The 16,778-nt window shown below is 35.5% G+C and overlaps 1 protein-coding gene across 3 annotated transcripts in view; it reads right to left on the reverse strand.

Annotated features, from left to right (window-relative positions):
* The window catches only part of Scm (Polycomb protein Scm), a 557,832-nt gene that overhangs the window by 131,797 nt on the left and 409,257 nt on the right, over positions 1-16,778 (reverse strand). For all 3 annotated transcript variants that reach the window (XM_090396959.1, XM_090396960.1, XM_090396958.1), the window contains one exon: positions 2,908-3,351. In XM_090396959.1, the coding sequence (XP_090253085.1) occupies positions 2,908-3,351 (444 nt within the window). The remainder of the gene's footprint in view (positions 1-2,907; positions 3,352-16,778) is intronic.

Below are 16,778 nucleotides of genomic sequence, written 5' to 3' on the forward strand. Positions count from 1 at the left end.
CTATGTCTCGTATAACACGATTTATATAACGCGCCATTTCTATGGAACCCTATCCGCATTATACGAGGGTTACCTGTATATCCATTTAAAAGTTTTTTTTCTTTTTTTTTTTCCCCCCAGGATGCCAAGAAAAAGATCCAGTGGAAAACGACGAAGATCTAGTTGAAATCATGTTGGAGGTTTAATGGAATATTTACAGCACTAAGAAAGGATTAAAAATTAATTTTAATGCTTCCAATATTTCATTACAGTCATTGAGACATTTTTGGGATTACAAATAACTCTTGTAACACACACACACACACACACACACACACACACACACACACACACACACACACACACACACACACACACAAAGACGACACAATACTAAATAAAACATGTGGGTGACTCTTAAAGTCCTATCTAGGTGGTACACTCTCTATGGTATTTGTAGGTGGCCTAGTATGTAAAGTGGGACCTCTGACAATCAACGTTTCCCTAATTTTGGGAAGTTTTATGCCTCTGTATTTATTTAAATTCAGTTGATTTCTGAGTGCGGCTGCAGATTCTATAAACAATCTTTCCCTTTTAAATTTGCTATGGTGGAGCATGGTAGTTTTCTTCCAGAAGATCCTGTAGATTGTATCCAATATATATGGTCTGCAAAACCAGATTGACCATAGTTGTGAATTGCAGATGTCCGATTTGTGTTATTCTAAATGGACGGTCACTGATCTACTTTGAAGTAAGTCAACTTACAAGAACAAGGTACTTTATATATGAGGAGTGTTCAAGAAAAGACTGAACTTTTTAAATAGCGTGCCAACCAGGACAGAGATTGCACTGCGGCTACTGAGTGCACCTAGTGGTAAGTTTTGACAACAAACTGCCATTTGCCCTGTTCTGCTATGGCATTAGTCATCGAGTTACATCTGCTGAAGTGAGCAGTGCATAAGCTGTTCATCAGATTAGTTATAATGAAAGAGCTTGAAAAACAACATGTGTGCATGTGTGAAATTTTGCTGCAAACTTGGTAAAAATTTTACAGAGACATTTCCATTGCTTAACCAAGCATACAGGGAGGACTATATGAGCCGAACGAAGTGCTACGAGTGGTTTAAGCATTTTAAAAAGGGCAGAACATTGGTTGGTGAAGATCCCAGGCCTGGACGACCTTCCACATCAACAGACAATGACCATATCAAGAGAGTTCATGCTGTGATTTGTGGAAATCGTCATTTAAGAGTGCAAGAAGTTGGTGACAAAGTGGGCATCAGCATAGGATCTTGCCATCAAATTTTAACTGAAAAACTTCAAAATTCTACTCATTTTAGATAGCGCACCAGGCCACCCAACAGTTGTAATACGAATTTTGCACTGATGCAACGCATCAGTGCAAAATTCGTGCTGCATTTGTTGACTGATGATCAGAAAAAGAACCATATTGAAATCAGTCAGAAACTGTTTGCTAATGCAAATGGTAAGGAAAACTTTCTTAAGAACATCATAACAGGAAATGAGACGTGGGTTTATGGCTATAATGTTGAAACCAAGATGCAATTGTCACAGTGGATGGGGAAAGGGTCACCTCAACCAAAAAAAGCACGGATGAGTCAGTCAAGGATAAAGGTGATGTTGGTTGTGTTTTCTGATTGGAAAGGTATTGTCCATTATGAATATGTACTGCATGGTCAGATGGTAAACAAAGAGTTGTACCAGGAAGGTTTAGCAAAAGTTCGGTATTTTTTTTTTAACGTGCCTTGTACTTCAGGCACTGAGAGAGGAGGGAGCTGATCTTTGTTTTTAGAATCTGCAATGGCACTCAGAAATCAACCAAATTTAAATAAATATGGATGCATAAAACTTCCCAAAATTTGGGAAACATTAATTGTCAGAGGTCTTACTTTATATCCTAGGCCACCTACAAACATCAATAGAGGGCACACCACCTAGATAGGACTTTAGAGTCGCCCATGTGTTTAATTGGTATTGTGTTGTTTAATTTGTATGTGTTAAAAGAGTTATTTGTAATCCTTGAAGATGTCTCGGTGACTGAGACGAAATATTGGAGGCATTAAAATTAGTTTTTAATCCTTGTAAATATTCCATTAAACCTGCAACATGATGTCCCCCCAGCACTTAAGCCTTAACACATGGAATCTAGGTGGAATGATACAGTGAAAGTGCTTTATAGGACCAAATGTAAGATCTGATTCATTTAGAGAAAAACTTGAAAGGAGGTTAGCAATGATGTAACCTTTTCATGCAGTAGTACAATAAGAGGTTGAGAGAATGTAATTTGCAGAGCCTGGTAGATAAGTAGAAGAACAAATAATATAACAGAGGCTCAAAAGGTGGGAAGGAGGTTTTAACAGAATATTACAGAATGATTATTTAAAAGAGTGGAGGGGAAGGAGGTTGAATGAGAGGCTACTGAAAGTCAAATAAGAGTGATGGGCAGAAGTTAGAAGCCAAGGCTCCTCCTCATCTGATTGTTTTGGGCACAACTAAAGCTAAACATTGATGCCTGGATGCAGGATCCAGTCACACATTCATAGTTTCTTGGATGATAAGAGACCTTAAACCAAGGAGATGAAAATAAATATATGAATGCAATAAATATATTGTCATTGATATCAGAAATATTATCCTGCTCATAACAGAGAATACTGAAATAAATGCATACAAATCTTGACCACGTGACTTGGAAATTAGTTTTATACAAATTTATTTTTAAATGCAATTTCTGTTATCTATACACAAAACCTAACCAAAACTTGTTTCCTTTAATTTCAATAATCAAATAAGAAATATTCTAGCAAAGCAAATTTCAGTTTCAGCAAAACTGTTTCAGAACTGAGATTAAATCAATTTTTATAAAAAAGGCTCTTATACAAATCGGAATAATTTTATATTACTAACCTGTAGGGCTTTGTTTGGCAATAGTACTTGTATCAGGTTCTGTGACTAAAACATTGGGAGAACGTGGTGATTTCACTCTTGTTTCTTCAGAATTTCTCTCATCACTCTCAGGAACTGTTGTACTTGGTGCAGATATATGAAGCTGTTTTTCTGCGTTCTGACTGATGCAAAGAGAGTTTGCGATAGTAGTAGTGGTGGCGGCAGCAGCAGTAGTAGTAGTAGTAGTTGTAATAGTTGTGGACAGAGTATTAGTAGAAGGCACAACACCAGTATTTATGCTGTTGATGCCAGAAACACTGATATTGTTGGATGCTCGAGCACGAGTACTACTACTAGGACTATGAGTATTTCGAGGAGAAGGAGCTCGTGGTGGCGGTGGTGGAGGGGCTGGAGGTAATGAAGGCAAAGTATTAATACGAGCTTTATACTTTCCACCAGGTAAGCCTATAAGATGAAGAGGAAAAGTGAGATAAACAGGCTTATAGCTCAGTAATATAATATGAATAACATCTTATTTTGAACAAGTTAGCTTTTAATGTTGAAATCCATTATTATAAGCTATGATTTTTCCATATGCATGCATTCTAAAATTTCATTTATATACTGCTCTAATTTGTATTTAAAATATAGAAATAAATTAATTATTCTTTATACATTAATATGCAATGCTTATGTGTGAGCTATATCACAAAAGGAATATAACAGTTCGCAGTGTTGCTACTTTCGCAATTCTATGTACCAAAAAAAAAAAAAAAAAAAAAGATGGATAAATTTATTAAATATAAAACTTTTAGGTACATATAAGTGCTACTGTATACTCTCTCTAACCATGGTTGTAATTATTAATACAATCATCTCATTCTCTGAAACTGATGTGATGAGATGGTTCTCATTCAAATTATTACTGTCTTATAATAGTAATGCAGTGATCCTTAATTTAATTAATTTTTTTTTTATGGTGATCCCAAACATGAGTTGCTTTTTTGAATTTTTTTAAATACATGAATATCACCCACAAAAACCTGTTAATATATAACAAATTTATATTAGTATTGTGGAAGTGCTAAGATAATCCAGAAATTATTTTCAAAAGCCTAGCATGGAAGTTTTTCCAAACTATTTTTCAGACATATAATAAAAAGGGTGGTCTTGTGCTATGCAATCAATATTATCTAACTGTGATAGCTGCAGTATTTAAACAAAATGAAATAACAGTGAGAATGTTTAGGGGTTCGGAATACATGAATACTTGGAATGTATCTGATGACAGAAGGGAGTTGTGTGCAAGAGAATGCATCCTATCTAGCCATAGTAAATTACACTTGCGAAAAGATTATATCCGTGTTTATAAATTATAAAAGAATTTTCTGATATAGGGTTTCATGTCATTCCTGATATCAAATGATAACAAAAAAATAGCAAAGTCAATAAGGCAATAGCTATCCCGTATCTAAAACCAAAGGCTAAGTTTAATGACTAATATAAAATGTTTAATTTATACTGAAATAGTACTTTAAAAGACATGCCCTGTTGTATATTTTTAGAAGATGGGAATGGCAAAATATCTAGAACCATGCTTGACTGAGCTGAAAACACACAGTAAGAAGATGGGTGTTGATAATGAAGCATAAATACAGCGTAGCCATAAAATAACTTTCGCTCTTTAGAGGCATCTGTAGCTAAAACCAATAAACGGAATGAGATCAAATTTTATATTGAGACTTTTGAAGGCATTGGGAGATGAATTCTGTGAAAAAAAGATTTAGTACCAAAAGTCACTGATATGGGAAATTTTGGTGCTGGCGGAGCTGAAAACAAGCAGATAATTACATTAAAGGCAGATAAAATGGAATAATAACATTTCGACGGTGTAAGCGACAGCCACGTCACTCATTCCAGCTGGATATGTGGCACATTACAATTATAATAAGAATAATAATTAAACTAAAACAACAACTTGCGAGAGACACCGAAATTAATGTAGTGATTGAACTCACGGGAAATAATGTTTTATTCATCAGAATCAGGGTCCCCTGGACCACATACACGATTTTCAATGTGCTGACTTTTCTTGCGTACAACAAATTGCATCCAGTGTGGGACGTGCTCTACAGCTGAGCGTGAGTAAGATTGGAAGTTCATAACAGCCCGTTTTATGTTCTTTTTCGAGACATGCAAGTTGGGAAAGCCAACATACACAATGGATTTCAAATATCCCCAAGCCAAAAGTCACATGGACTTTTGGCTGTGAGTTCAATCACTACATTAATTTCTGTGTCTCTCACAAGTTGTGGTTTTAGTTTAATTATTATTCTTATTATCATTGTAACATGCCACATATCCAGCTGGAATGAGTGACGTGGCTGCCGCTTACACCGTCGAAATGTTATTATTCCATTTTATCTGCCTTTAACATAATTATCAGCTTGTTTTCAGCTCTGCCAGTCGCCGATAGGGGAATGTTAATCATTCCCCTATCGGCGACTTTTAGTACTAAATCTTTTTTTTTTCACGGAATTCATCTCTCCATGCCTTCAAACGTCTCAATATAAAATTTGGTCTCATTCCGTTTATTGGTTTTAGCTACATATGCCTCCAAAGAGGGAAAGTTATTTTATGGCCACCCTGTATAATCAATAAACAAGGAAAATGATATCAAATGGACTAGAGATTTGAAAAAAATAAATAAAATTGTAACTACATGGTTTAAGATATATGATCTTAAACCACACAGTATCTCAGTCAGTTATATGCTGTTAATCATCTGACAATTCTCATTAAACTGCAAGCACTACCATAATCTTGCAAGTTCTTGATATTTTACTAGTCTTTTTGGTCTTAAAAATGTTTAGTTTTATATTTTTTTCCTTTTCATCTTTTTTTTTTTTTTAATTTATAGCCCATATGCTTCATCATTTTCCTTGTTTACTGAGTATATTCATGCTTCATTATCAACACCATTCTCTTACCATATGTTGTTGGGTCAATCACAAGTGTGCCTCTAAATATTTTTGTCATCCTCACTTTCTAAAATTATAAAACCAGGTATGTGTTTTAAATTGCTCTTTCGGTATAAATTAAACATTTTATATTAAGTCATTAAACTTAACTCTGGTTAGAGATATGGGGTAGCTCCATTAACTAATAAGCTTTGCTGTGTTTTGTTATATCATCTTATTTCCTTGCAGGTTTGATGCTACCTAGTGAAAAGAAGTGCTGTTATGTCGGTGATTTCTGTTGATTTATTGAATATTTTCTTAGATTAATTGGTGTATCTTTGTATATTATTGTAGTTTTTATTAGTGTATTTATTGTATGCATTTAATAACATAATTGTAGAAATACTGTTAGTTTTTAATAGTCTTTAACACTTTAAGTCCTAGACCTACTGTAAGTATATATATACATATCGATGTATATTTAGATTGATAGGACTCAAAGTGTTAGGAATGGTGTTGAAATCACAACAGGGTAGTGCCTAAAGCATAAGTTAAAGTTGTTACTACTGAGAAGAACCTTTGTCCCAGTGAGCAGAAATTTTGATGCAGTGATGATAATAATATAACTGAGGATAATCTGACACAGGAAATATTCCGACTAAAGGAAATTATTAGAAAACTGATAACAGAATTGGAAAACAGTTTGATGCATCTTACGCAGGATAAGATAAAAGGACCAGAATGAGAAGAGGCAGGAAAGCACTGAACCTGGTAATAATAATAATAACAAGGTAAGTCAATTAATGAGGCAATATGGTACATTGGCTCAATCATAAAATTTGCACTCGCTGAGTAAGTCACTATTTCTAGCTTCCTGGGGACAAAAATTAAAGCTACGACAAATGTAATAGAAAAATAGAAAAGAAAAGTAAAAGAGGTGGTAGTTCTTGTTGGAACTAATAATTTATGTAGCAACAAATACAGTATGAGAGAGGATATGAAAGGTCTGTTGAAAGAAGTGAGAAAGAAATGCAAGGGAGTAAAAACTGGGGTTTGCTATCCCGATACAATACCAAGTTAAGGAGGGCAATGTTAGCAAATGATTCAATGTGCAGGCTGTGTATAAGAAAAGAATGCGAGTTTTTAAATGTGTGGAGTGTGTTTGATGGCGGACTTATATAGCACAGATGACCAGCAATTAAATGGATTTGGCATCAGGAGCCTGGAAAAAGTTAGACTTCTTCCAAAACTTATAGCAAGATTGCAAAAAATCAAAAACTGACACAATGCTTACTACAAACTATTATCCAGTGGAAGAAATAACATTACAAGAAATTCAACAAGCAATACAGCACAGCAAATCAGGAAAATCCCCTGGAGCAGATGGAATAAATATAGAATTTATAAAATATGCAGGCATTCTATTCATCAAATGACTTTTAAAATTATTTAACAATATCTGGCAGCAAGAAAAAATTCCTGAAAGTTGGAACATGGAATAAGGCAATTATTATCCCAATATATACAAAAGTGAGAAGTGTAACTGTGAAAACTATAGAGGAATAAGTCTTCTAAATACTGGTTATAAGTTATATGTACAAATATTAACTTCAAAACTTAAATCACATGTAGAAGATAAACTTTGTGAAGAACAAAATGGCTTTTGAAAAGTACAATCACGCATTGACCCAACTTTTACATTAAAAATCTTAATGGAAAAACATTCCGAATGCAACATAGGAATGCACATAGCATTTGTAGACTACCAGAAAGCCTTTGACAGAGTCTTAAGGAATAAACTATGGACAATACTCAAGAATCTAAACATTCGAAATCAGTTGCTTTCTGCAATCACTAACATGTATCAGAACAACCAAACATCTGTAAGAATCAATGAAAAAGTTACAGAATGGAAATCAATAAACAGTGGGTATGTCAAGGATGCTCAATGTCACCACTGTTATTTAATGTCTATATAGATGAATTAGTAATCCCAGGGAGTGGGTATTGGCCTATTCTTCGGTTGGTCCCAAGTCCGGATAAAGGGGGAGGGGTGACGTCAGCAAGGCATCTGGTTGTAAAAACAGTGCCAAAACTTATATGACGAGTCAAGTATTGAACTATTAAAGGACTGCTAGAGCATACCCTGTAGGTGATGCACAGATACATCACTCTACATATGTGATACAAGGGCAAAGGCTACTGCATCAAGAGCAGGTGCAGCTAAAGAAGTTAGCTCCTAAGAGACTGAGAGTTAACTCACTGAATGTGGGGGAGTACGATTGGTAGAGAAAGAGAAATAGCAGATTTGAAAAGAAGAAGAGTGGATATTTTGTGTATGCAAGAAACTAGGTGGCAGGTAACAAGAAAGAACTGGGAGATGGTTACAAGCTATTGTATAGTGGAGCATCAGAGATGGGAAGAAATGGTGTGGGAATTATATCGTGTAAAGAAATTAAATACTGTGTGGTGGAAGTAATTCATAGAAATGATAGAATTATGTGTGTAAAATTAAACTATGAAGATTACATAGTTAATCTGATTAGTGAGTATGCCCCACAGGTTGGATGTACAGAAGAAGAAAAGAATGCATTTTGAACACAAATGGATGGAGTGATGCAAGGATTGAAAGAAGAGGAACATGTGATTATTGAGAGTGATCTAAATGGACATGTAGGTAAGAAAAATGAACAGTGTGAGAGAATACATGGAGGTCATGGGATACGGAAAGAGAATCAGGAAGGTTTAAGAATAATAGATTTTGCAGTTGCATTTGAAATGGCTCTAGTGAATACTTTCTTCAACAAGAGGGCAGAACATCTGATCACGTACAAGAGACATGACATCTCAAATTAACTATTTGATGTACAGATGAACACATCTCAAGGAAGTAAAGAACTATGGAGTAATTCCTGGAGACCATGTCACTTCACAACACCAACTATTTTGCATGGACTTGCATCTCAAAGAGTGAAAACAGCAAGAATACAAGGAGAGCACAGGAATAAAGTGGTTTAAAGTAAAGAAGGAAGCAGTGAAGAACAGATTTAAAGAGATGGAACTTAAGGAGATAAGAAGAGATTTCGGTTATGTCCAGCAATGGTGGCAACACAGTGCAGAACAGTCAGGAAATGTGGCAAGAAGATATTGGTAGAAACATCAGGCAAGATAAGAGAAAACAAGGAAAGCTGGAAAGAAAATGTACAAGCAATACAAAAAAAGAAAGTAGAAAGAAAGTTTGTGATGCCTCCCAGAGAAATGAAGATTGTGAACTCTACAGAGAAAATAAGAAAGTGGAAGAAATATTTTTGAGAAGTTGATGAATAAGGAAAGGGGGAGGCTGTCTGAGAGAGAGAGGGTCTACCAATGAAGGAATGACTAGGGGAATTGTCAGAGGGGAAGTGGTGAGAGTGATGGACAAAATGAAGGGTGGAAAGGCTGCTGGATTAGATGAAATACCTGTGGAGGTCTGGAAATCATTAGGAAATGAAGACATTGAATTAACATGGAATCTGTTGAAGGAGATCTATAGGCAAGAGGTAATTCCTGAGGAATGGAGACAGAGCGTGGCAGTATCTATATACAGTCATACCCCGAAGTTATGCGGTAGGTGGGACCAAGAAAAAGCGTATGTCGAATTCGCGTAACTCGGGGTATAATTTTGCATTAATTTATATACACAAACATACAAATGGGAACAAAGGTTTACAAAAACACCTATTTTTTTAAGAAATATAATCATAATTGTAGTTTTTCATACATAAAAAAAAAGAGTCATTTTAATGTCGATGGTTTCGTAAAATCTAATAGATTCATCTGACGGCATAATGTCTTTTTCTTGTCACGCAAAATTTCTTCATAGCAAGCTAATGATATTTTTATTCCTTGCTTTGTGGCTACAATTCATTCCTCGTTAGAATCTATGTCCTCCAAAATCTGTAAACCTTTCTTTTATGATTGTTCTTACTGTGGATTCCTGTAGATTGGAACTTCTTTGCTAGCTCACAAATTTTCATTCTGCCTTCAAAATCCTTAATGATGTTGAGTTTTGCTTCCAAAGTCAATGCTTTTCTTTTCTTGCTAGCTGTAGAAGAATTGGACTTGCTTCTTTTGGACTACTTTATTATTTTTTATGTGATAAAATTTTTATCAGGAACATAACATTAAACAATCGCAAGGTTTGTAGACTTTAAAATCGTGTATGAATGGAGACCAACACGAAACACGTCAGTGCTTGTTCACAGCATGTGCGACACTGGCGAATGCAGCCGGCGCCGGAAAGATACGACTAGTGGTGAGGCATGAAGTGGGATGGGAATATGTACATATAAGAAACCACGTAACTCTGGATTTGCAGAAGTCAGGGTATGACTGTATAAGGGAAAGGGAGATATACAGGACTATAGTAGTTATAGAGAAATTAAACTAATGTCTCATATGATGAAGTTATTTGAAAGAATCATAAATAAAAAGTTGAGAGAAGAAATTAATATGGCAAAAGAACAGTTTGATTTTATGCTTCAAAGAAGAATATGGATGTGGGATTTATTCTGAGGCAGAGATCGAAAAATGCATGGAAGGACAAAGGCCATTACATGTCGTTTTTATAGATCTAGAGAAGGCATATGACAAAGTACCTAGAAAAGAGATATGGAGGAGTCTAAGAGGAAAACAAAGTACCAGAAAAATATGTTAGACTGATACAGGAAATGTACAGAAATGTGCAAGCAACAGTTAGGAGCTGTTTGGGAATAACAGAGAATTTCGAATAACAGTTGGTTTACATCAGGGATCAACACTCAATCCTTTTCTCTTTAATGTAGTAATAGATACTTTGACAGAGGGAGTTGGAGAGAGAGAGAGCACCTTGGAGTATGTTATATGCAGACGATATGTACTCTGCATGGAAACAAGAGGAGAATTGGAACAAAAGCTGATAAGACAGAACAGAGTATTAGAAGAAAGAGGACTGAGAGCAGGAAAAAAAAAAAAAACTGAACATCTGGTGTGTAATCAAAATGTTGACACTGAAGGGGATGCAGTACTGAATGGAGAGGTCATCAAGAAAGTAGATAAATTCAAATATCTGGGTTCAATTGTGGATAGTAAAGGTGAAGTGAAAAGGGAAGTCAATAACAGAATTCAGGCAGAATGGAAGAATTGAAAAGAAATGTTAGGAGTTTTGTGTGACAGCAAAGTTCCAGAGAAATTGAAAGGAAAAATATACAGAACGGTAGTGAGACCTACAATGCTATATGAAATGGAGATGCTGCCTATGAAGAAGTCCAATGAAAGCAAAATTAGTGCTACAGAAATGATGATGGCTGTGTAAAGTAATAAGGAAAGATCAGGTGAGGAATGAACATATCAGAAGTACTGTAAAAGTGACTGCAATTACAAACAAAATACAAGAAGTGTAATTAAGATGGGTATGGACATGTAATGAGGCAAAATGAAAAATATGATAAAGTATCATGATGATGGATGGTCTTCCTCTTCTTCTTCCTCCTCCCAAGCAGGGGGAAGAAGAAGAGGAAGACCAAAGAAGAGGTGGAAAGATATGTAGAAGAAAAACCTGGATGAAGATGAAGTCTACAATAGAAACCAGTGGAGAAGTCTCATCAGTATCCCCATATAGAAATGGAAGGAGCTGAAGAAGAAGATAGATGAATTAGTAAAGAAATGGAAGGAAAATATAAAAACAGCATTTAAACTGGTTCATGGAACTATACTTAATACCCCTTTTGTTTGCAGATGACCAAATAATCATAGCAAGAAGTGACGACAAACTCCAAAAATTGATATACGCCATAAACATAATTGCAAAAAAATTTGGAATGTCAATATCAACAGACAAAATAAAAATCATGGTTTTTAAAGGACTATTTCCAGTGAGAAGTAAAATCGTGATTGAAAAGAAAATTTTAGAACAAATTAATTGCTTCAAATACCTTTGATGTGCTATTTCATATACAAAAGAAGCTGACACTGACATCAAAATTTCAAATTTTCTAAAGATAACAGGAATGATCAATAATATTTTCAAACCTAACCAAGTTCAAAAACATACAAGAATAAGAGTTTATAAAGTTTTGGCAAGACCTTCTTTACTGTATGGAAGTGAATTATGGCTATAAAAACTAAAGAAGAAAAAATAATAGAAACTGGAGAAATGAAATTCCTACGAAGGACAGCAGACTATACTCTCTGGGACAAAACAAAAAACAGACCACTGGGCCTAAATCTCTGGAAGGATGAAGATGGAGAGCCTGGAAAACTTACTTATTGGGATGAGATCTAATGTAAAGAGTCATGGAAACCCATCATGGGAGGAATGGGGAAAATGTGTGTGTGAAAGTTCGGCTATAGTATGCAAACCTGGTTTTAATAGCTTTGAACATAGTTATATATTATCTGGTGAAGGGGGTGGAAATGTATGCTTTGAATTTGGACCTTTTGCTTGTGTCTGGGGAAGGAAATGAGAAAGTTTTACAACAAGGCCAAACTGATTGCATATCGACTTATAAGAATAGGCCAGGTGGTAATTTGTTACGTCTATAAACAAATGCTAGGAGCATCAGAAACAAAGGAACTGAGTTCATTGCTTTATTGAATATGTTGGTATTAATGAAATATGACTAGTAGATATTGTAACTGGGTTTGAGTGTAAAGGATATACTATTTTTATGAATGATAGAAGAGGAGGGAAAGTACTACTATACATCAGACAACTTGAGTTCAGTTAGGTTAGAAATGCATGAAAACATTAATGGTAATAATGTTCGATGTAGCGAGTTTGAGGCTATATCTGGTGTGAAGTGGAGGCTAACAAGATAAAATATATGGTGGGGTGTTGCTACAGACTTGGGGGTTCAGTTGAAGGGGGATGATGAAATGCACTGCCAATTTACCTTGATGGGTACTAAATGAGTGATCATTATGGGTGACTCTAATTATCCAAACATTGATTGGGTAGAAGAGAAATCTCATGATAAGAACGATGCATAATTTATTGAGTTGTTATGCGACAACTTTTCAAGCAGCATGTGAAAGAAGGAACTCATCAAATAGTGTTAGATATGTTCAGAAGGGTAGGAGTGAAATGAATGTGCAACTTTATTAAACAAGAAATCAATAAGATTATGTGGAAGGAAAATCATGAGAACAAGTGAAAGAAGGAATGAATATCGAAGAATGCAGATGTTACTCTAGTGGCAGAAGCTAATGACATTTTGTTCAATTAATGAGTGCTCCTTCTGCTAAGATATATCAATCAGGTATATGCAACATGGTGCATAGTGCTGCTGCTACTACTACATTGAATGAGCAGTTAGAGATGCATGAGAATGAGGCTGAAGAGCTGTTGCATAAGCTGGATAAGAATTTGGCAATAGCGATAGATGGAATATCAGCACGCATGTTCAGATGAATTGGCTAGGCCATTGACATGTTTGTATAACTTGATTCTCAGCTCAGGAAAGACACCAGAGAAATGGAAGGAATGTACGATAGTTCAATGGTGGTGCAAAAGTCGATATGTCTAACTACCAACCTATCAGTACCTCTGGTGTGGTGGTGAAGTTGGTAAGAACTTTCATACAAAAATGGGTAGACAGACAAGTCATACTCTGCAAAGAAATGCACGGGTTAAACTAAAAGAATGTTTTAGCAATTTGCTCATATTTTCTAGCAATGTTATGGCCAAGCTGGATAAAGGGAATGGATATACTATGATAATGTTAGATTTTAGTAAGGCATTTAATAGGATACCATATGAAAGGCTGCAGCATAAACTGGAGAATATGGGTTTAGAATATCAACTCTTGACAGGAATAAGTAGATGGTTCACACAGATTTCAAAATATAGATATGGTGGGTGTGGATCTACCAGATTTAAGTTGATCTGTAGTGTACCAAAAGGGTTCCGTCCTTGGGCCACTTTTGTTATATCTATACATTAATGACATTAAGAAGAGTGTAACAGGAGATATGCAATTGTTTGCTGATGATGTGAAGATGGGCATGGCAATCAGGGATGGTACTGATATTAAGAACTTACAGAATGATTTGAATAGGCTGGAAATTTGGACAAATGAAAATGCTGTCAGTTTAATGCTGATAAGTGAAAAATTATGCACTTTTACATGAAGATTTTCAATGGTATATTATATTAGTGGGGTTATGCTACAAGAAATTGATGAGACTATAGATCTTGGCATTAAGGTGGATGGGAATTTGAAGTTCGATGGTCACATAGCAACACTGCATATACAACTGAAGGATACTGTGATGTTGAAGCAAACTTCGACACATAAGATACAGAAGTCATTTTGCCTCTTTACCAGGCCTTTGCACCTGAACTACTGTGCACAGATTTGGTCTCCTATATTCCAAGGGGATAAAGAAGCTGTTGAAAGGGTGCAAAAAAAGTTACAAAGATTATATCAGGATTATGAAATTCAGATGATATGGACAGATTGCGAGCATGGAGACCACAGACTCTGGTTAACAGGAAAAATAACTGTCATATGGCAGAGATCTACAAACTTCTTAATGGGTGTTAAAGGATATCATCTGATGAAATTTTTTCATTATATGGAAAGTAGGGAGGGAACATGGGGCAACCATGGAAGTTAAGTTTATTCATGGTTAAAAAAGAGGTAAGAGCTAGATTTTTTTTTCTCTCACAGAGCAATGCTTGAGTGGAAGAGTTTTCCTTTAGAGCTAGTGATTGTCTCTAGTGTGAATGAGTTTAAGTGAAGGTATGATAACTGGTTGGGTAATGTATAGCCTCCCTCAATGAGTCCTTGAATCCCTGGAGTATCAGATAATAATAATAATAATATCATTGTTTAATCCTTTACTCGAGTGTAAGCAAATAAAGTTTGCATGTGAAGTATTCTCTGACTAGGCTACTTGCATAGAGGCTGTTGACTTTACATCAACTGCCTCAACTATCTGGATATGGAAGGTGGCAGGGTAGAAGATAGCAGGGATAGCCTTGTGAGGATAGCAGCATGGAAGATGAGAGGATATATGGCATTTGGTAGATGTTTGTTTGTTTTGAATTTACAGCCTTAGCAATCAAGGTGGTGAGGCTTGTGTAATTATGACTGTAAATTGCATATGCTCTTTTGGCCAGTTTTGCAGAATGAAAAAGTATATGGCTGATCTCAGATATCCACAGAGGGCATGCAGAGTATACAAAGATAAATGTGATCATCACACATACGAGCAGTAAATATAACTGACAAGCATGATGAGGAAGGGAAAATGAAATTATGAGATGAAATTAACCAAGCAAAAGAAAATTATTATGAAGGATAATTAATACTGATTGCAGGAAGATGATGGTAAAAGAAGAAACATTGGAATTACTGAATGATTACATTGTGAATTATCCATGAGAAAATAATATTGCAAGGTGAGGTGCCAAAAGTGGATGCCTTTAAGCAACTCACCTTAATTTTATCACCTAGTTAATAACATTTTATTAAATGTCACCTTTTTATTAAATGGTAACATTTTATTAAATGTTGCCCACCTTTTTATTAAATTACTCTGGATTTAGATTCAACATCTTTCTCTAAATCCAGAGTAATTTAATAAAAAGGTGGCACACCTTTTGGCAACTCCTATAGGTAAAGATGACCTCGCTATTGCTTCTGCTTGGTATCTCCACTTCTGGGGCTGGCTCCCACTGAAGAGACCTCAATAAAGGTCGAAACTAGTCTGGGTAGTGGCCCTTCCCTTAATGCATAACATTATACATATCTGCAAGGAGATGTGTTTTGCATTATGGGAGATACTGAGATAGGAGTGATGTTAGCTTGGTCCACCTTTGCTACGAGTTTCCTGGTGTTGTACTACCTTACCCCAGTCCTGAAGATATTTTCAGGTGCAAACTTTGTTTGCTCACACTTGGATAAAGGATTAAACTAAATTTATTATAGTCTAACAAAGTGAAAAATAAACTAATTGATATCATACTTACGAAGATTTTTATCTTCTTCTAGTTGGTTCTCTAGAGATGTTAGACGACACACCCGTATCGATTTCATTTGAAGCAAATGCAATATCAATGTTTTCTTGTTGCTTACAGGTGCTTGTATTTGCTACATTGCTCTCTTTTGTGCATTTTATAAATCCAGTCTTTAACCAATGATCCATACTTAAGAATTTGAAAGCTAAAAAAATTACCGTATTTACTCGAATATAACTCACACTTTTTTCTCAAAATTAATAAATTTTGAGGAATAAAAAAATTGTGGTGCGAGATATATGGAAATTTTCGGAAACTAAAGTTTTCAGAAAAAAACTGAAAATAGTGAAAAATAAAGAAAAATCGCTGTGTGCATCGTCAAAGTCATCTACCCAAATAGCTTCATCTTCTTTCCCATTATTTCAAGCAAAAATTACCAGTAATTTACAAGACTTGAGATACATAGAGCATATGATTGGTGGAGTATTAACAAAGGATTTCAACAGTTGAGTTGAAATGGTAATTCTTTTCAACCGAATTCCATAATATCTGAAACACATTCACTATACATTTCTTAGTCTTAACACGTCCACGACGGGGTAGTGTCAAGCAAAACCATATGTTGCACCGGCAACATATGGTTTTGCTTGAGTCTATACAGCAGTTTCTATTATATTCTATACATTATATGCGTTAATGGAAAGCAGTTTCCATTAACGCATGGAAACAGCAGCTTCCATGCGTTAATGATGCATAGCTGAAAATTGCCACGTACCCCCTGAAGACCTTTCACATACCCCCGGGGGTACACGTACCACACCTTGAGAAACACTGACCTAGAGGAAGCCTCAAAACTGAGGGAGAAAATTATCACCCAACTGATATCTCAGGAGCAGTGATAAAGGGCAGAATTCAGGGATGGATGAATGCAAATATGATATTGTATGGAC

This window comes from Typopeltis vanoorti, chromosome 8 (genome assembly GCF_054136105.1).
Source record: "Typopeltis vanoorti isolate ZY-2024b chromosome 8, IOZ_Tvanoo_1.0, whole genome shotgun sequence".
Taxonomy (NCBI): Eukaryota; Metazoa; Arthropoda; class Arachnida; order Uropygi; family Thelyphonidae; genus Typopeltis; species Typopeltis vanoorti.